This window comes from Arvicola amphibius, chromosome 10, assembly GCF_903992535.2.
Source record: "Arvicola amphibius chromosome 10, mArvAmp1.2, whole genome shotgun sequence".
NCBI classification, from domain to species: Eukaryota; Metazoa; Chordata; class Mammalia; order Rodentia; family Cricetidae; genus Arvicola; species Arvicola amphibius.
In genome coordinates, this window is record NC_052056.1 from 3,940,655 (window position 1) to 3,962,740 (window position 22,086).

Here is a 22,086-nt window from a genome sequence, read left to right on the forward strand (position 1 = left end):
CTCACAGAGATCCGCCTGCCTCTGCCTCCCGAGTGCTGGGATTAAAGGCGTGCGCCACCACCGCCCGGCTTAGTGTTAAAATTTTTAAGTAACAGAATCAGACAGACCAAATCAGTTCATTATAACAATGAAGAAAGCCCAAGGGAAGCTAAGTAAACGAGCTGCTACCGAGCTACTCTGCCAAGGTGAGTTCTATCCCATTTCCTCCCACCCTGGTATCTAAGCCCCACCCACACGCTGTCCGATCCGCCTCTCCACATCTGCAGTCTCCCCTGTCCCACAGAATTCACAGGGGAAGGATCAAAGGCCGAGACCTTAGCTGAGACTCAGTATTCTTCCTGTTTCTTCTCAATAAGACTCTAAATTGTTCTCTACCCCACTCCGCAGAAAACACAAACATTATAACCACACACACACCACCCACACACACCAGTTTTTGTCAATAAGTATTAAAGTAAGGTAGGTCCCCAATCCGTAGCATCAGAGACTACAGACCCAACTGTGCTCACGTACCCATTATGTCGAAGAACTCATCCAGAGCGCTGTGCAAGGCGGGGAATTTGTCTCTGTGCTCCTCCAGCAGCCAGATCAAACAGCGGGCTTCCAGCACTGACTCGGGCTCGCAGAAGTAATCCAGCTCCTTTCCTTCTATAGAGCCCAGTTTATGGCCGTATTTCTCATTCCAGAGGAAAGTCATGACGCTAAAATCAAGTTCCTTGAGAGATGCTCCGTATCGAGTAAAGAACGGTCCTGTGGCATCTAAGCCTGAAACAGAATACAGTCCAAATCACGGAAGTCAAATCTTCAGCAGAACCCCCAATCGTCACATCCTCTGGAAGCAGCTCTATTTGCAGTCTACATACTTTTCAGTGACAATATTCAAATACTTGATCAACTAGTTAAACTATGGTACATTTCACAAACAAGACCTAACACCGAGATAGCTATAACGACTCTTCAGTAGCTGAGGACAGTGAGCCAAGCAGTTCTATGATGACACTAAATTCCCTCAAAAATATAATTTTCACTAATTCTTGACTTTCATTTCTAACTGAATTGTCAAAAGTTTTACAATGTTTTCCTATATACATTCCATACCACCAAGATGTGTAATATGCAAATCTTCCCAAATGCCACGAAAAGGACTATGTTGGTCAGAGTCCTCTAACACCTCCAAGACTTGTTTCTCTTCTTCCAAAACATCATGGCTCCTCGCTCTCTTCCTCCAAGCCCGAAAACTCCACATCAGTGACAAAGAAGCCCACTCCTCACAAATGCTTCCAGAGAGCAGAACAAAGTGAGCTCAGCTTCCCTGCACACCTCAAGGGCACCCGAGGATAGGCCTAGGCGTCAAGTCAGCAAGATAGCATTTGTAAAATTATTCTGGTGGCTGATTCCTCTAGACGGAACACTTAGCTCACAGAAGGCACCATGGTAAGAGAATTCCGCACCTTTAAACAAAAGGACCCACACCTTTAATAAAGGTTTGACTGCCAGTGAGCGCACGTTCCCTATCTGGTCTCTGACAGCGATGACTCCTGCACTCCGCAGGTGGACGCAAGCAGACAACATCACCACGCAATGCTAATTTTCTCCCTCCTGCAAACTATTTCTCCCTCCATCCTTTTTTAAATGATCAAATAAATTGACTTCCAAATTAAACATATACATGAGTGATTCCACTGCATGGATTTTTGTGAGAAAGAAGTAAAATTCCATGAACTAGAAATTATTTCCTTTGTAAGCGAATGTGTTTTAATCCAGGTTAGAATAAAAGCTTAAGCTTACTTTAGAACTTAAAACTATGCGTATACTGTAGTGGCATTTCCCTTGTATTTCAATAAATATAGCTTGCCTGAAGATCAGAAAAGTACAACAGCTACACTGGCAACTTTACAGACAAGGCAGCAATGACACACACCTTTAATCCCAGTAGCCACACTAGATTGCTAGAGAAACCAGGTGGTAGTGGTGCAGGCCCTTAATCCCAGAACTAGAGGGGACTATAAAATGGCAGGAGACAGCTCTCAGTCAGTGCTGAGATTCCTGGAGGCAGGCTCACCATTTTGGACTGAGGTTGAGGTAAGAGTGGTAGGTTGCTTTGCTTTTCGATCTTCAGGGTGAACCCCAATTTCTCTCTCTGAGTTTTCATTAACCGAGCTTTAGTACAGACTTACTGTCTTCAGAACAAACACAGATTACATCAGAAGGACTTGCAATTTCCTGCTAGTGAAGAACTGTAGGTACCAAATAATACATATACAGCAAAGAGTAGTGGTGGGTCCTCTAACCTCTGGAGCATAACCCAGATAAAACTACTTCTCCGGGGCTGGGGAGACGGCTCAGAGGTTAAGAGCATTGCCTGCTCTTCCAAAGGTCCTGAGCTCAATTCCCAGCAACCACATGGTGGCTCACAACCATCTGTAATGGGGTCTGGTGCCCTCCTCTGGCCTGCAGGCATAGAAACAGACAGAACATTGTATACATAAAAAATAAATAAATGTTTAAAAAAAAGACTACTTCTCTGACTGTCCTCTAGAGCAAATAATGTAAGCAGTAACTTTTTAATTTGCTTATCTGATTGGCACCAGTGATAATCGTCATTAAGAAACAAGGCCCCTAGGAGACCTGTGTTCAGATTTCCAGCTCCGCCAAGCTTGCAGTCATCACACGCCATCAGCTCTCTGCAGAGGCCAGGCAGGCTCCATCCCAAACTGATCTGAGACACTGCTCTCTGTCCTGAGGGTCCCCGTCCTCATCAACAGCTGCTAACCCATCATGCATTGTGTCTGGCCAGCCGCCACCCTAACCTTGCCCTCATAAGGCCAAGAGCATCCTCACCCAGTGTTAAACCATGGCATCTACAGTCCTTGCGTGGCCTCTGTAAAGGGCCTGCCCTGGGGGGCGTTTCCTCGGCCTTTCCTTCTCCCAGACCAATCGGCAAAGTCTCGACAGAGTGAAAGCAGCTGAACTCACAACAGACAAGCGCGCTCCCCGGATTTCTCCACGATTAGCCCCGTCTACTTATTGGTGCTTTTAAGCTTTTTCCCATGGAACCTGAATTTTCCATTTCTGTTTCTCAGCACAGAAGCTGAAGTGAAGCCTCTGTGCAGACAGCAGAGGGCACAGTAAACTTTGCGCACATTCCCATCACGTCTGACTTAGCTCACACGTTCACAAACAGCTCACATAATTAAGCCTGCCTTTCCCATTCTCTTCATTTAAAACAATGTATTACACCCTGTCTACAGTATAACCTAACACCACCTGTGTGGGAAGGTAACCCTAACCACATGACAATGTACTCGTGCATTTGAAACACTGTTAATACAGACAGCAGAGAGAAAGGGTTCAGAGGCCTGCACTTGCCCTTCCTGCTACACAACAGCACTCTAGAATGTAAAGGTACATACCGAAGCTATCCAGTCTCTGGATCCAGGGAGCCAACTTAGGGTCTATTTCTTTCAGCTCACTCAAAACATGCACAAATATTCGCGTCTTCACTCTGTTCTTTTCTTCAATCAAGTGACTGATAACATAGTCTACTGCTTCACTGAGAAAATTTTTGCTAGAAAAGCATGTTGTGTAGTCTTCTGTGCTCAGAACCTTCCAAGAAAGCAGCTCTTTGAGAAGTGTGGAAGCATTCAATATACCAGACTTAATCTTCTCAGCGTTCTGCTTGATGCACTGCAGGATTCTGTCATCAAGAAACTGACAACTCTTAACAGTATCCACAGGTCCTAAGAGAACAGAGGGTAGAGGATAAGCAGGAGTAATCTGCAATTGCACAACGAGCAAGCACACCACATAGCATGCACAGTAACTGACATAGAGCACAGTGTTGCTGGTCTTTGTTTCTACAGAAGGGAATGTGAATGCAGTCCCCACTACCACAAACTATGCAGTCAGTTTTCCTGCATCTGGAGAAATCAGAGGGATGAGCACATCCAGAGGCAATGGATAAGCCTTGCCCGGGAAAACCAACTTTGTGATTATGATGTCTTCCCTGCCAGGTAAGGTCCGATTTCTGTTTTTACTGAAATCAACTCAAGGAAACTTTAAATTTGGAAAATACAATTTAATAGTACCCCTGAAAAGGCAGGAAAGTTCAAATTAAGTCGAAAATTCAGAGAATAAAAAGGTACTTTGAAGGCTGAGGCAGGAGGACGACAAGTTCAAGGCCCACTCTGCCTGAATTCTGCATCAGTGGCTAAGGCCAAACTAAGCAATGGAGTCAAAGTGCCTCAAATAAAGAAAAGGCAGAAGGCTCTGGGTACTGCACTTGCCAGGAACCTGGGTTCAAGCCACGGACCCAGGCTCCCAGAGCAAATACTTTACAATCTTCTTTTCACATCACGTTATGTTACAGCATTTAACATAATGTTCTCTAAGATAAGCTTTCTTCTCTCAAGTATTCTAACCCAGCCTCACCAACTACACTTCAGATGCAGTAGTCTGGAAGAAGCACACAGTTAGTGCACTGCTGAAAAAAATTCAGTACAAAAGATGATTTTCCAAACCTTCAGACTCTGGCATAATAAACCGACTCTCACATTATTCCAGATCACTACTAACTCCATTCTGGATGCTGGACCTTAGATCCACCCTAGAGAGGTGGTCTGCCTGGAGCAGTCCCTGGGGTTTTGCTCCAGTGCGCTCCACATCAACATACTTGTTCTACAGTAACACAGGCTGCACTTAGGGTCAGTATTAACATACTAACAAAAATCTGGTTTGGGGATATTAAAATACTAACTAAGAGCAGTATTCGAATCAGTAAAAATTAGTATGAAGATATGAAGAACATTCCTATTGTATTTTGCGACAGGTAGACTATTTCCATGACCCGCATGTCTGAGTACCTTCTGGCTCTTCGGTTTTGGGTGGGTTGCTTTCTCTTAAGTCCTCTTCCTTTCTTTCTTGTGCTAACTTTTTGGCCTCTTGTTTTTGGATCTTCCGCTTTACTTTTTTGTCTTCTTTCAGTCTTAACTTCTCTAGGCTGAGAGACATTTACAATCAGCAACCACTTATCTCTGATAAACTCAGTGAACTAGTTTCCTCTGTCTAGAGTAGAGACATTCTCCAACCATAAGGTTAAGATTTTTTTCTTAAATTAGAACCTGTCCTACAATTTCTGCTCAATACAAAATTCGTAAGACCAATTCAGTCAGAATGAGGAAGCTATTTTATAAACACAAGCACATCAGTCTAAGGATGCAACAAATAATAGCACGTGGATGCTGTGTCCAGGTGTACGGACAACTGTGTGGTCAGTACACCACGTGGATGCTGTGTCCAGGTGTACGGACAACTGTGTGGTCAGTACACCACGTGGATGCTGTGTCCAGGTGTACGGACAACTGTATGGTCAGTATACCACGTGGATGCTGTGTCCAGGTACACGGCTGACTGTGTGGTCAGTACACCACGTGGATGCTGTGTCTAGGTACATGGCTGACTGTGGTCAGTACACCACGTGGATGCTGTGTCCAGGTACACGGCTGACTGTGTGGTCAGTACAGCATGTGGATGCTGTGTCCAGGTACATGGCTGACTGTGGTCAGTACACCATGTGGATGCTGTGTCCAGGTACACGGACAAAAGGAATAAACAGTCTACAAGATCACTTGTGTAAACACATTTAAAGTCATATCTTACAATAAACCAACAAAGCCCTAGACCTAAAATGTAAGAATTTGGTGGATGTGGTACTGTGAAACAGTTCCAACAAATAATTCTGCTCAACTTTGTTTTTCTTGGTCACAAATGATACAACCAAAAGAGAGGAAAATCAAGTTTCTAGAATGAAACCAAGTAGCAGGCCGGGATGAAAAGAAAGGAGGCCTGGGATGATCTGATCTGAGCCAAGATGTAGAGAGGCAAAGCACTGAGAATTTCAAAGTAAAAACTAGATACTGGTTCAAAATGTTTGCTGAAGAGGTGAAATTTTTTTTTAAAGGCTTTTGAATTAAAGCTAAATCAACCAAGGATGAATATACCATTTTTACCAACGTGCCAAATCTGTTAACAAACATTAAATCACAATGTGAAATGTCATAATTTTAACCATAAATCAGTAACAATTTTCATTAGTATTTAGCCATCCCAGGCTAGTCTAATACTTTCTGGTTTTAAATATGTATTAAATTTTTTAATATTTATTTTTTTAGTGTGCACAACTTTAAAAAAAAAGCACAATTTGGATAACTTGCATTTAAAAAATTATTTTACCTGACATTATAAATGTGGAAGGTCTTACCTAGAACATTTCTGTTTCAGAATAGGTCTTGAAGGAGCCTTTTCTTTTACGACCTTGTGTTCAAACTTTAAATAAAACAAAGACAATACAACTTTTCTCGCACTGTCATGACGTAAAGCCCCGAAGCACAAGGAGCGAGCATCTCAGAAGCACACAGCCAAGCTGAACACCCCACAACCGCCTGGAAAGCTCTAGTGAGTAATACCCAAAAGGAACCAGTGATACTTTAAGAAGAAGTTTTAAAAAATTACAATCAAACAGAAAAGCTAATATATTATAAATGTTATTATAACCCCTCAATGCTGTTACCCCCAGACTGCTAAATTCAAAATAATCTAAGGCACTCCTGTCTGCTCCCCCAAAGGTCACATCCTCACCAACACCCAAAAGTTTGAGAGAAAAAAATCAACAAAGAGCAAAAACAACAGAACCGAAACGTAAACCCCCCTCCCTGTAAGTATCAGTAATGGTGAACACCTCACTGCAATGCACACCGCAAACACCCTTGCACACTCCAAGAAAAGATGCACACCACATAACTCCACACATTGTATCAACTTATTAAGTCTCTTCTTTGTTACTTACTTCACATTTAACTTGACCACCACTGCTAAAGATGATAATCTTGGAAATGATTCCCTCACAGTCAGGCGTGAAACAAATTCCTTGTAGAAAATCCTTTGATTGGAAAGAGAAAGGTTGTATCCTCAGTGGATACCAAGACACACGCACCGTCACAGCCACAGGACAGCGTCACCTCCTTCAGCAATCCTAACAACCCCTTCTGAGTATGGTTCTGATGTGTGCTCACATGACGTGAACCATGGCTATGCGGTAGCTCCGTCCTCTCACGGACGGGCCCCTGCCTCTCCCTTCTGACACAGGAACACGTTCCAGGAAAGGCCACTCTTCAATGTGCTTTCAGAAACAGAGGAGGCACACAGACCAGAGCTCCCACCCACCAGCACCGTCAGAGACAAGAGCTCTCGGTGAGCTGTAAGGGAGCACTGCGCAGACCTGTGTTTAGGGCGCTACAGGGAGCCGGACAACCAGAACATACGATGGTCAGGAGTGAGCGGGAGAGACCCCATGACAAGTTCTGCCTCACAGCCCTCTCAGGGTGTGTTACAGTGTGCCTCTACCTAACCTGACTGACTCCTACTAAGTTGTAACACAATCCTCTTCCCAAAAGAAAACGGTTCCTTTGGCTAATTCCATACAGACTGTAAGTATATTTTATGGATGCAAATTAGACTGTAATAGTGTCCCTTCTTTCAGAATGTTCCTGATAATTAGAAGGCCCACGCCGAAGAGAAATAACATATATTTTAAGTTGGTTTCTTAAATTTTGGTAGAAAGTAGACGTTTTGAGACTTTGAATGTTCATCAATACTTTCTGGTGACTAACTGGACAGTCTCCTCTGGAGAGTAATACTGTAGTGCATAATTTAAGACATGGGCATTAAAACCAAACCTTAAAATGTTTACTTTTGGTAACAATGACCAAAATGCTAAACTTAAGTAATTGCCCATACAGTCACAGAAAACATGAACACTCTGCTTTCCTGCCTTGTTATTACCATGTATAAAGCATTATAATTCTGGCTATAGAGCCCAGGAAGGAATATGCATTTGGTAAACTTTTTAAAATCAGTGTCCAGAGTGGGGGAAAAGATCTATGCACAAGCACAGTGCAAAAATCTGACCTCATGCCTTACCTTGTCAATTTTGTCATTGAAAGTTGTTGTTTTCAACTTTTTCCAGCAGTTCATGTGAAATTCCACCTTACAGTACTGACAACAGCTGATTCGTATAAAACCCTGAAGTAAAATTAAAAAAAAAAAAAAAAATATACTTTTAAAACACATCTGTAACCCAAAAAGATGAACATGGGATGTACTCATTCATAATCGGTTTCTAGCCATAAATAAAGGACATCGAGCCTATAATTCGTGATCCTAGAGAAGACAATAAGAAGGTGAAACCAAAGAAAAACATATAGTAATCCTCCTGGATATTGGAAGTAGACACGATCGCCGGGCAAAAATTGGGAACTTGGGGGTGTGGTGGGTTGGGGCCAAGAGGAGATGGGGAGAGAAAAGCGTGAAAGGGAGGATAGGAAGAGCTTGGGGGAACGGGATGCTCAGGATATAGGAAGGGTGGATATGGGAGTGGGGAAGCATATATCCTAATTAAGGGAGCCATCTTAGGATTATTAAAAGACTTGACTCTAGAGGGGTTCCCAGGTATCCAGGGAGATGCCCCCAGCTAGTTCCGTGGGCACCTGAGGAGAGGGAGCCGGAAAAGGCCAGATCCTATAGCCATACTGATGAATATCTTGCATATCACCATAGAACCTCCACCTGGCGATGGATGGAGAAAATGACTGAGCCCCACATTGGAGCACCGGACTGAGCTCCCAAGGTCCTGATGAGGAGCAGAAGGAGAGAGAACATGAGAAAGAAAGTCAGGACCGTGAGGGAACCTTCATCTGGAGATGGATGGAGATAAAGACAGAGCCCCACATTGGAGCACCGGACTGAGCTCCCAAGGTCCAAATGAGGAGCAGAAGGAGGGAAAACATGAGCAAGGAAGTCTGGACTGTGAGGGGTCCCCCCATCCACTGAGATGGTGGGGCTGATCTCTTCGGAGCTTACCAAGCCCAGCTGGACTGGGACTGAAAAAGCATGAGATAAAACCGGTCTCCCAGAACATGGCGAACAATGAGGGCTGCTGAGAAGCCAAGGACAATGACACTGGATTTGGATCCTACTACGCATACTGGCTTTGGGGGTGGTCTGGCCTGTTTGGATGCTCACCTTCCTGGACCTGGATGGAGGGGGGAGGAACTTGGACTTCCCACAGGGCAGGGAACCCTTACTGCTCTCTGGATAGGAGAGGGAGGGGGAGGGGAGAGGAGGGGGTAAATGGGAGGCGGGGAGGAGGCAGAAATTTTTAATAAAAAAAAATTCAAAAAAATGATGACATGTAAGTAGGAAGTGGGCTTATTGAGATGAAGGGGTAAAATAAGAAAGGGGAATGAATGAGAAAAATGGGATGAAAATGACTATAATTCATTGTATAATTGTATGAAACTGCTAAACAATAAAAAGATTTGATTATTTTCCTCAAAAAAAAAAAAAAAAACTCACATCTGTACCAATACATGTATGATTGAATACACCGAGATAACTAGAGATCTTATATTCACCCTAACTAGGAATACTACTTCCCTATGGAGTGATCTTCTTCTACAGCACTGGAGAACCTGGTATCTTAACTTCCACGGCAGGAAGATGCACGATCCTCCCGACACAGCAAGTGCTGGAGCAACAGCATCTTCTGAAGACAGTGGGCAGCTACTGTCTTCTAAAGTAAACCTTCAGTCTCATCATTCAGTTAAGAGACAGATTTGCCCTAAATTAGGTCTCTAAGGAATAATTCAGACTTCAATGGCCTTTAAATTCTCATATTAAAATTTTATACATATTTAAAATGCAATAAGTCAGAGGAAATAATCATTTTATTTCCTATGTTTCAGAGAACAAAATGGAGCCAGTTAGCCTGCTTTCTCAGGTCACCAGCCCACGTCATTTACTTTGGTTACTCTGGATTTCCATGTAATAAAACAAAAATATAAAAAAGTCTAGGGAAATGGAAAGGAAGAAGATATAAAATTGCGCCCAAGCCAGAGAACCTGTGAGCCTCTACTCACTGAATCTTTTATGGATTAATTCTGAGGAAGTTTTATAAAACAGCAAGTTCATTACTGACCTTAAAGTCCGGATCAGTTAGGTAAATCTGAATTTTGGAATATCCCCGGCACTGCTGATAGCAGCAAACAGCATCAGGCACAGGGGGAAACTTGCATTCTTCAACAAACTTCTCCAGCATTGTCTAAAACAAAATATATGAACAGTGATAAATACTGCAAACCACTAATGTAACAACAAAATGCTGGAGATTTCAAGAATTTCTGCTATCATATATGGTCTGCCTAAGAACAACCTACAAATGCTTAAGTTTTTTCTTTAAAAAAAAAAGTCAATATAAGATTGGGGGAAAAATTATTGTGGGTAGGATGAAATACAACAGGGGACAAGGCTTTGTTAGACCATTTGTTAATAGAGAAGTTGTTTTGGTCTATGGCAGGGCAGATTATAGCCAGGCTAGAAGAGATATACAGAGAGAGTAGGCAGAGTCAGGGGAGACACTATGTAGCTGCTGGAAGAAACAGACGTCCACTGGAACCCTACGATCGTTGCAATACACAGAGTAATAGAGATGGGTTAATTTAAGATGTAAGGGCTAGCTAGAAATACACCTGAGACATTGGCCAAGCAGTGTTGCAATCAATATAATTTCTGTGTGATTATTCGGGTCTGGGTGGGCAGGAAATGAACAAGCAGTCTGCTACTACAAAGTATCTTTATAATGTCAGTCAACATCTAAACTTTATACTGCTGTAACCATCAAAGCTCAATTTACAATGTACAGTTCTTAGAAACCTCATTTAAGAATTAAGAGGACTCAGAAGCTAGAGAGAAGCTTATGAGGACCCTGTGATACTCTTTCCCGAACTCTGTGCTCCATGGAACATAACAACAATATAAAGAAGTCTAGGGGAATAGGGAGGAAGGACATCTAGAATCCACACTCCTACCTGGCCCTCGGAACCCCTCTGAACTTGTACTTATTTACCCCAAAGGATTTAGTCCACCGCTACGGGAGCCCCAGAAGATCGTGCAGGGCTTGCAGTGCTGGCTCTTGTGCCTCTACCTCAGCCTTGTAGGACGACAGAGAGACTTAACAAGCTTTGTTCTGTTCTACCCTCTTCACTAAGCTGTAACTTCTGTCCAAGACAATTCACGTAAGAGTACAGTACTACATTCGAATTTCTGTGTGTGACAGATTCCTGAGCCATTTCCCCCTTCGGTCTTTTTTCTTTTTTAATTTTTTCTTTTTCGAGACAGGGTTTCTCTGTAGCTTTGGGGCCTATCCTGAAACTCACTCTGTAGACCAGACTGGCCTCCAACTCACAGAAATCTGCCTGCCTCTGACTCCCGAGTGCTGGGATTAAAGGCTTGTGCCACCACAGCCTGGCCCTTCAGTCTATTTTTATAAAAAATTTTAAATCTTTCTCCGTGTTTTTACGTTATGTGCATGTGTGTATATGTACCACATGTGTGCCTGGTGCCCAGAGTTTAGACAAGACTATTAGATCCCTGGAACTGGAGTTAAGGGTGGCTGTGAACCATCATCTGGGGCTAGGGACTGAACCTGAGCCGTACAAAATCAACTAGGCTCTTAGCTAATGGGCATGGCTCCAGACATAATGCTTCAGGCACTTACAGACTGTGCTGGTGTGAACACCACACAAACTTCTGCAGAGAGCATGCTTTCCTTTCTCTGTACATACTGAGGCATACGACTGCTAAATCATGCAGTGTCTTTGTATTTGACTGTCTGAGGAACTGTCAGGCTATTTTTACACAACTATAGCATTACTTTTCCTGTACCCTGCTACAGCCAAGTGGATGCAACACGGCATGTCACTGGTTTTCATTTGCATTTCCCTGGTATTGATACTGTGCTAATTGGCCACTTTTATATTTTCTTGGTGAAATATCTATTAAAGTCTGGTCTTCTTTTTAATTATTCATCTTTTTTATTGAGTTTTAAAAGTTAAGTGTGATTTTTAAGATTCACCAAAATCAAGTTCTAAGTGTATATGAGAATTCATAAGTAAAGCCCTAGCTCACAAAATTCATATGTGGTTTAGTCTTTTTGGATCCAGGAATGAATACTTATAGCCTTAGAAATGACACTGATTTCCTGTTTTCTGAGCCAAGTACAATATCAATAACTACAGTGTATCAGTAACTACAGTGTATCAATAACCACAGCGTATCAATAACTACAGTGTATCAATGACTACCATAGCGCTAATAAAGTACCAATGCCATACTGACACCTAGGTAAAAAAGTACCACATATTCTATAAATTCCTGGCTGCTTAATCTTCTGCTCATCACTTAATCCCTCCAACTCCACCTTCCCCAGTGTGAAACAGGAATGGTCATGATCCTCATCCCAGGACTGCTTCAGGGGCAACCAACAATCTACAGAAGGCGTGAGTCTAGCGCACAGGCCGTCTATCTGCCTTCAGAGCTGTGGGTAGAGCACGGCACTACGTCCTCTGTACGATGGGATCCCGCAACAGAACAAATAAACTTACCTTGATTTTTTCTGGCTTAGATTCTTCAATAACCACATTGCTTGTGGGCCAAGTGAGAATTCCAGGGAGACGGTAAACCAGAGTCTTTGCTTTTTCAAAGTGATTAAGAGCCTCAAGAAATCTAAAGCCAGAATTGGGAAGAAAGAAAACATTAGAGATATGATGTAATTTTACTCCACAAGAAATCTCACCAAAATCTCAAACCTAGCAGAGACCACATATGATAATTCAACAGACATAAATATTCAACGTAATATATTTTCTTTTTAAAACCTACAACACTGCTGCTACTTCCTGTTGCCGTAATGTAAACAAAGCGCATCTCTATCCCAGAATCCCTCACACACCTGACCTTGGCCAGACAGTAACTAGAAACTAAAACAACTTTCCATTCTCTGAAACACCCACAAAGAAGTTGTGGGCACATGCTAAGATAGAGATCAAGAGTATCATAAAACTTCCTCTAAAAAGTAAAAGATTAAGGTGAATTAAGTGTTATAAATAATATTCAATTATCGAGAATTGTTTTTTTCTATTAAAAACCTAGCACACCCCCCACTCTGACAGTCTTAAATACTCCACCCCTGTTCCCTCAGGGTTACAGCCAGTTTAGGAAGACAAGACTGAAAGACAGGAACCGTGTAGAGAACAGCCGCCCGCGAGACTTAGGAGCAAGCCTTCCCACTACAGAAAGGTTTAGAGACCTACAGTCTCTGCAGCTGTTCCTTCTCTCACTCCCTGTGTGCTTTGAGGCTGCCAGCACCTTGAATAAGTAACATCCATATATCATGCTGCATTTAGATAGCAAACAGATCCGGGATCCGGAGAGACACGCGAGCCAAGCATGTGTTACTACCATACGGTGGTGTGAATGAAAATGGCCCCTTCAGCTCATAGGGAGTGGCACTACTACAGGGAGGTGTGGCCTTGTTTGAGTAGGTGAGGCATTGTTGAAGGAAGTATCACTGGGGTGGGCTCTGAGGTCTCTGATGCTCAGGCCATACCCAGTATGGCATTCTCTTTCTGCCGCTTGCAGATCCGGATACAGAACTCTCAGCTCCTGCCGGCCTGTCACCATGTTCCCACCATGACAATAATGGACTAAACCTCTTACCTATAAGCTGGCCCCAATTAAATGTTCTCCTTTGTAAGAGTTGCCATGGTTAAGGCATCTCTTCGTAGCAATAGAAACCCAAACAAAGATAACCATGAAGACCAAGTTCAGGATCCCAGCCCCCAGCCTAAATGTGCAGTGCAGCAGCACACATCCCTGACGGCAGTGCTGGGGGGAGGACGGAGTGCTGAGAAAGGCGGATGCTGGGGCTCACTGCTCAGCCCAGATTCGCTCACATAGCAAGCTCCAGTCAGTGACAGACTCTCAAAAACTCAAGTGCAAGGGCTGGAGAGATGGGCGGCTCAGAGGATAAAGGCACTCAACACCTGGACCCCGTGTAAATGTGGAGGACTGTCCTCTGAGGTGCACAAGGTGTTGTACCACACGCACTGCGCACACATACACAGTAACAACCAATTAAAGAAATATGCTGGAGCTGGGTAGGGGACACATGCTTTAAACTCCAGCACTGGGAGGCAGGTGCATCCTTGTGATTTCAAAGCTTGCCTGATTTACACACAAGCTCCATGCCAGCTGGGGCAATACACTGAGACCTTAAACAAAACGTAAAACCGAGCCAAGCGGCGGTGACACACGCCTTTAATCCCAGCACTGGGGAGGCAGAGGCAGGCGGATCTCTGTGAGTTTGAGGCCAGCCTAATCTACAAGAGCTAGTTCCAAGAACAGGCTCCAAAGCTAGAGAAACCCTGTCTTGAAAAAAACCAACCAAACCAAACACCAAAACCGAACTGAACAAAAAATAGGGGCTGGAGAGGTAACTTAGTAGCTAAGGACATTTGCTGCTCTTGCAAAACCAAAAATTGGTTACCAGCATCCATGTGGCAGCTAACTCCAGTGGCAGAGGACCCGACAACTTCTGGCCTCCTCAGGCACTGCATGCATGTGGTGCACAGAATTACTACAGGGAAAACACTCACACACATAAAACAAAAATAGATATCCAGCCAAGTGTGGTGGCACACGTTTAAAACACAGCACTCGAGAAGCAGAGGCAGACTGTTCTCTTTGAGTACAGGTCAGCCAAGGTTATACAGGGAGACCATATTTCAAACCAACAGCAAAATAATAATAATAATAATAATAATAATAATAATAATAATAATAATAATAATAATAACGATAGAGGAATAATGATAAAAATAAAGATACCCACAATCAATCTCTAGCCTACATGTGTGTAAACATATACTCACCAAAAAACACAACACTTCCGTCCCGCAAATCTCCAAGTATGCACACATATGCTCACCTAAAAACCCCTCAATCCTCCAAAAATCCCTTCTATAAATGAATTAACAGTCACAGAGACCGTCATCCTATGTCTCACCACGGCTTCCACTCACCTGTTTTTCTTCAGATACACTTTTCCTATTCCACAGTAGGCCAAGCAGTCAAGCCCCTCATTGGGGTAGTGCTCGATGATCCTTCTGAATTGGTTTTCTGCTTCAGACAGCTCCTTTAAGAGCAGCGAGAACCATCACTCACAAGAGAGAAATGCTTAGACTATCTCAAAGCTGATTCTTGTCTAATGCTTAAAAAAGCCACCTGTCTCAAAAGTTCTTATAAAATTTTATATTTTATATTTCGTTTTCTTATGAATTACATAAATTTCTGATCAACATGGTACCCGTGGAAATGCAGAGTAACGTCAGAACTAAGCCCGAAGGAAACAGACATGTAGGGAAATGCACAGGCCAGCTGTCACTACATCAGGTATGAACTCGTGGTTTAAGCTCACTTGGGCACAGACATACAGGGCTCACCCCTGGGAGGAACTGCCCCTCCAGGGACCCTGCCAGGACACTTGAGGCAAGGGGAAAAGTGCTGTACACACTGCGCTATGTGAACACTTGCAGAACTGGAGTGCCTTCTTACCGTTCTCAGCAGGGAGCTCTGTGCTCCAGAGAACTCTATTTTTGAAAAACCAACAAACACATTTGTAGTTGGGAGAAACAACAGCAAGTACTTGTGACTGAAGAGAGTCGGGATAAATGGGGTTTGGCACGCCAAGAATTCACACAAGGGAAGCTGCAGGCACGCTTCACAAGGAGTGAAGGGACAAGTGTGTGTGTGGTCAATATGATCAAGACACACTGTACACGTGCATTAAATTCTAAAGAACTAAAGTTACTACATCTAACTTTTTGAAAAGAAAAAAGAGGAGTACTAGTCTGGTGAATTGTTTTGAATGTGTAAGTTTTACTCCACCTTTCTCTTTTAAATTAGTTTCACTATTTTTACAGTAAATCAGAGGCAAAAAACCCTATTTCTTCCATTCTGATGAAGCAAAACATGATATTTTACCATGATACAGTTAAAATTACAAAGTCTTGTCTCCAACTACCTACTAGAAAATGTAACCAGACAGACATTCACAGAAGACAATCCAGCTGTCACATTATAAAAAAGGAACAAGATGTCAGGTACCACGAACCTTTGGAAGTGAAGCATCCATTTTTATTTTAATTAAGTGGTAATTTAAACTTGCATACAATGGGAAGCTTAGAGCCAAGTTGGCAGGAAGGGCGTATTACATGGGCTTGTTACATCTGAGGCCACTCTTGTAGGCATGTCCTATCTACAGCCTGCGGGCCCACATGCAAACAAGGGCAGCTACACATACAGCCAAATTTGTTCGAGGCCAGCCTGGTCTACAAGAGCTAGTTCCAGGACAGGCTCTAGAAACTACAGGGAAACCCTGTCTCGAAAAAAAACAAAAAAAAAAAAAGAAGAAGAAAGTTACTAAAAAAACAAATCAAAACAACAACAACAACAACAACAACAAAAAAAACCCCTACTCTATTTCTTGCTGCAATGTCAAAAAAGCTGAACACATCTGCCAGGGAAGCACAGAAGGCCTAAGAGCCATGCTATCTCAGGAAGTCACAGCTGAACCTTACATGCAGCTAAGGGAAGCCCAACTCAAGCAGCAATCCAACAGTCATGCACTCACTATCCAGATCTAAGGACTATCAGCAAGGCCATTCTCATGCTTTATTTTTTCTAAGAAAACATCTCACTCCTATACTGGCACGGCCTTTATAACCTCCCCAAACCCCTCAGTCTTCTATCTCCATACGCGATGGTCACGTGATGTGATCTAAAGATGGCCGGGTACTTTTACTATTACAGACTGCATGCTTAGATACACACAAATAATACAACGCACTGCTGTTTACATGACTATACGTAACAACAGAAACACAATGGTGCCCTTTCCCTGGACATTATGGTTTTGAAATCTACCTATCTTGATAATGCTACATTTTCCTAGCAATTGCCAAGTATAGTCTTTTTCTACTAGGAATATAAACAAAATTTTCTTTTCTTTTTTGAAGATAAGGTCTTGGTCCAGGCAGGTCTCAAAATTGTGCCTCTCCTGGTTTTGCCCTGTGCTGGGATTAGCTAGCTACCACCCTGCCTAGCTACCACCCCGCCAAGCTTTCCTATTAAACAAACCAGTCACATCTTATGTTGTGTTCAGAAGCAAGACAGAGGGTGCCAAGTCTGGGGTCAAAGACCCTGGCCAATGCCCCACCCCCCAAAACAAAGTTAAACCCAGTTATTTCAGTTCTTCAAGAAGGGAACAAGCTAAAAGAAAAACGGTTTTTAAACAGCGTCCACAGTCAATGTCATGTTCCGGTATCTCTGCTGAAAGCTTACCTCAGGCCGTCCTATTCCAAGGAGGGAAACAGCAAGTCCATAGACTACCAGTACATAATTAATCATGGCCAGGTTCAATTGCTGTCAATAAAAATGCATCAGTTAATAACCTGAACACAACCTTGTCCACGCTGCATTAGAGTAACTTCTAGCTACAACAAGCATACGACACCTTACCGACAGAACAAATGAGTCAGAAACACACTGGCAGAATAAGCGGCCCCGTTTCTGTAACCTCTTTCCACACAGACTCTCAGAGTGCCACGAGGCACAACTCACTATGGATTAGAAAGGTTGCATTCTTTTGCATGTAACAGGGCCTAGACAGATTGAAGTACCTGCTCTTAAAACCTTGCTTAAGAATGGAAGGAGTCAAAATCCTTAACCTGACAGGCAGTGCTCCTAACAGTCATGAGCAGTCGTCTAGGAAGGAATGTCACATGGACCTCACTACCCGCTTCCCACGCCGGGAGGAGTAACCTATTGCAGAAAGTAAACCCAGGTCCTCCTCTAAAGCCGTCTGAGGAGCACTGCCACAGCTATCAGAGCTGCACTCTCTGGAACTCACCCTGATCTTCTGAGGGTCTAAACCATTTAGCAGCTCTGTAAAGGCCTGGGCTGCGCTGCGGCAGCGATGCTCCAACAAGGCTGTGTACCCATCCTGAATTAAGCTTCTCAGCATTTTCATGATGTTAGCAAAATCCTGGAAAAAAAAACAAAACAAAACAAAACAGTAGTCCAACTCTGTATCCTGTTAGTCTAAAATTTAAGACAGTAAGTTGATCAGAAATGAAGATTTTCAACAAGTTAATGACAATGATTTCTTTTGTGTGGGTGAGTGCACCTGATAGGACACACACGGAAGTCAGAGGGCAGCTTGAGGGAGTCATTCCCCACTACTGAGCTACCCCATTGCCGTGATCCAGAACATGCCATAGTGACAGGAAATACCCAACTATATCTCAGCGGATGGAGGAGGGTCTATGTGTTACTTTCATTGGTTAATAAAGAGACTGCCTTGGCCCCTTTAATAGGACAGAAAATTAGGTAGGCGGAGTAGACAGAACAGAATTCTGGGAGAAAGAAGGCAGACGCTTCAGGCAGTTGCCATAGGCAGTCGCCATGCTTCTCCTCTCCAAAACAGACGCAGGTTAAGATCTCTCCTGGTAAGCAACCACCTCGTGGTGCTACACAGATTACTAATTATGGGTTAAATATGTGAAAATCAACCAATAAGAGGCTAAAACTAATGGGCCAGGCAGTGTTTAAAAGAATATAGTTTCCGTGTAATTATTTCGGGTGTAAAGCTAGCCGGGTGGCAGGACGCAGCCCCGCTGCTCCTTCTACACTCAGCAATAAACAGACGTGTGTTACTGTCCATGACAAGTGGCTCATCTCAGTAGGTCGTTTACTTCTCCAGACCCAGAGAGTATTTTCAAGTTTCAATAACATGCTAGGACCAAGCCAGCTCCTCCACAGCTGAGTCTTATAGCTGGGACTAAAATAATTAGCACACATTAGAACAAACAATCTATGTACTGAACACTCTGAGTTTTAACAACTGCCACCCTGCCCTGAAACAAATGCTATTTCAGGTTCTAACTCCTCTCACGGTCGACATGAACACACATCCAAACACAACTATTAGGATGCACGTCAATAAGTCAGATGCAAGAAAAGACAAAGGAAAAACTAAAATTAAAAGTACCAGGCCGGGCGGTGGTGGCGCACGCCTTTAATCCCAGCACTCGGGAGGCAGAGGCAGGCAGAGCTCTGTGAGTTCAAGACCAGCCTGGTCTACAAGAACTAGTTCCAGGACAGGCTCCAAAAGCTACAGAGAAACCCTGTCTAGAAACCCCCCCCCCCAAAAAAAAGTACCAGTACTCTTATGCCTTTTACTCGGATGATATGTATATGTTATCATTTAAATTTATATTTTAATTGCATAGCAATGGGTTCCACAGAGTGGAGGGGTAAGGTCACAGTAAGCCAGACACATATAAACCAGTCAGAGTGAGAGAAGATAAGTTTTCTGTGTGCAACGTTACAAACATCCAGAAGATTTTAAACCCTAGGGGAAGCCTTGGTGACATATAAGCGAAGGCTTCCTGGTGACCTCTACCCAATAAACCAAGTCTAAGAAAATATCCTCTCAAAATATACAAGGAAAAGAGGGGTCTTTTGTATAAACTTGGTTTGTTACAGTATTTAAGATACAGTGTAAAACTGTATTTACTTTTAAGGTATGGCCTTAACAGTACAAAACATGATGTTCTCCCAAAAATATTCATTATCTGCTTTGTAAGAATTGATCTAATTTTAATTGCTTTGTTACTTGAACAGATCAACATAGCAAGACAATTTTGTTGGAAATTATTTCCCTCAATACAGGGAACTTGGACTCTCTGGACTATGCGCTCCCAATGAGCAGGCTGAACCTTACCACAGACCCAGTTTTCTCATCATAGGGATGGGCTCTAATTCAAGCATTTTGAATGAGCAAACTGAGCTCTCAGTAACTACAGTGTATGTTTAAATGATTTTCGCATCTTCAAAAGCTATCTCTGCTTCCATTTCTCCATGTGTTTTAGACTTAGTAAAATCAACACACAGCTAAAATCTGTTAGATTCTAAACAAGTAGACATTTGTTTTAGTCACTTATAAGATTTGCTATACAGATCTAAAATAACACAATTTTTAATGGCCCAGATATTTAGAAAAACTATCCTCAGCCACGTTAATATGCCATTTCATCACTGTACAACGTAACAGAATTTTTATATGAAGTTTCTTTGTTTATACATAACAGTCATCTGACTCATGTTAAATCATTCAAGAAAAGTCGGCTCTGATGCTTTTACATCAGGAAAATAAACTGCAAGCAATTCAATCATATTAAATACTTGAAAAACATTTGAAGTTAGCATTATAAGACTTTTCTACAGGAAAAGCCTTCTCTATTACCTGGTGTATAGCTCTGGAAGATTTTGAAAACTGTTTCTCCAAAATGCTTTTCAAATCTAATGGTAAAGTCAATTGTGAATTAGGACTAAAGGAGAGAAAAGAAAAACATGTACTGTAAAACACTGTCAAAACAAAGCAGTTCTACATAAAGAAAAAAAAATATATTTACTGATACTCATTTCAAATATGACCCAAATTCTTGAACAGAAATATTGCCAACATGCCGATTCCACCCAAATTGTAACTATAAAACCAATGTGGTCACCATTAAAACCCTGTAAAATTAGAGAAGAAACAAACCTCGGCTTTTCTGATTCATTGTTTCGTGATTTTTGTTTTCCTTTATGCTTTGGAGGCTGACCTGTAAACATAAAAGTATTTGTTCCTGAAACCGCACATAAAACCTCGAAGACTATGCATGAAACATAAAAGTGCATGCTAACTGGACTGCAAACATACAATACACATGTTGAGTGGAGTAAGGAAGTCAAAGAAGCAGCAGTGTTTGTGACTGCAACTTCACATACTCAGAACAGCTAGTGATGGTGCAGGGCTGGAGAATACACTACAATTCTGACAGCTACTGTCTGAGCCACCGCAGACGGAGACAGGCGACCGCCTCTGCTCTCAGGCAGCTTACAACTGGACTAGAAGGGATATGAACCACTTTGGCAACAAACCATTACCAAAGAAAAAACAAAACAAAAAACCGAGATGCCATTGACATATTAATTTCATAGTCAGCAATTGCTCTCTAATTCACAGAAGGGAAAATAATCACTTAGTGAGAAAACTTTGAAAAAGATATTTGGTTTTGAAGGACAAGCAGGGTATGGGAACTCAAGATCAGCATTCATTTCAGAAATACTGAGCAAATATGTTATCCAGAGAGATCCGCGAGGGTGGAAGGACAGAAATGGGCTACAAAGGCAGATATTAGGGGGCAGTGACAAGCCTTCACTGCAGACCCCCAGCTCCATCAGCCCCGTCTTCATTCCACGGGCAGGAGAAGGAGCCAGGGAAGGGACATCCTCAAAGCTGTGCTAGAGCTGTGTGTGATGGAAGGCTGGGGAGACAGTCAACATGAAGAGACCAGGGCCCTGATGGCCTCAAACATAAAAGCTCCCGAAAGCAGAATTCTGCTTTGATGTTTTTAGTGCTCAGATTTATTTATTTTTATTGTATGTGTATGCGTGACCTGCCTGCATGTGTGTGCACCACGTGTGCCTGGTGCCGGGGCAGTCAGAAGAGGGCGCTATAACTCCTAGAACTGAAGCTACCAATATGAACTCGACTTCCGCTGTGCGGCACAAAGCTATGGAATTAATTCCAGGACCTCAAGTTTTCTGCTCGAAGAGAAATGCTTGACGAATGGACAAGATTTAAATTATGTACATGTTCTACTCAATAATAACTTGTTAAAAACCTTTAAAGCATTATCCTTAAGGGCATCTCACATGCTGCTAGGCTACACTAGGTAAGATGGCCTGAATTTCCAAGTGTCACAAGTTACAGCTGGAAACTCCTAGCACTGACATGTGAAAATGGAGCCCGGGAGAAGACAGAACTGCAGGCAGGAAAGGCAAAAGTAGCCGACAGAAGCCACAGCACTGAGAACAACAACCAGCCAACAAGGAAGAAAAGTCAGCGTCTCGTCTCTCCAACCCTGAGAGGAGCAGTATGAAAAAGGTAAGGCAGAGGAACTGTGGTGTGAGGGACCTTCAACCACCAAGAAGTCTACAGATCCACTTTGGGGAGATTTTCATCAAACCATAATACAGAAGGAGATCCAGAAATTCATGACGCATGCGTACTCACATGATCCA

At 42.8% G+C, this 22,086-nt stretch overlaps 1 protein-coding gene and 1 non-coding gene across 9 annotated transcripts in view; both read right to left on the bottom strand.

The window, feature by feature from the left end:
• Ttc3 (tetratricopeptide repeat domain 3) overlaps positions 1–22,086 on the bottom strand; it is a 97,453-nt gene that overhangs the window by 33,354 nt on the left and 42,013 nt on the right. For 7 of the 8 annotated variants that reach the window (XM_038344860.1, XM_038344859.1, XM_038344861.1 and 4 more), the window contains 13 exons: positions 20,561–20,621; positions 20,261–20,345; positions 17,864–17,998; positions 17,296–17,376; positions 14,976–15,088; positions 12,498–12,618; positions 10,034–10,156; positions 7,978–8,079; positions 6,845–6,937; positions 6,260–6,324; positions 4,863–4,999; positions 3,414–3,740; positions 514–765 (listed from right to left, as the gene is read on the bottom strand). In XM_038344860.1, coding sequence (XP_038200788.1) covers positions 514–765; positions 3,414–3,740; positions 4,863–4,999; positions 6,260–6,324; positions 6,845–6,937; positions 7,978–8,079; positions 10,034–10,156; positions 12,498–12,618; positions 14,976–15,088; positions 17,296–17,376; positions 17,864–17,998; positions 20,261–20,345; positions 20,561–20,621 — 1,695 coding nt within the window. The remainder of the gene's footprint in view (positions 1–513; positions 766–3,413; positions 3,741–4,862; positions 5,000–6,259; positions 6,325–6,844; positions 6,938–7,977; positions 8,080–10,033; positions 10,157–12,497; positions 12,619–14,975; positions 15,089–17,295; positions 17,377–17,863; positions 17,999–20,260; positions 20,346–20,560; positions 20,622–22,086) is intronic. The other variant, XM_038344858.1, reaches the window with a different exon arrangement.
• LOC119825850 lies at positions 3,864–4,021 on the bottom strand. The gene has a single exon (XR_005287313.1). It is a non-coding gene; the product is annotated as a U1 spliceosomal RNA (small nuclear RNA).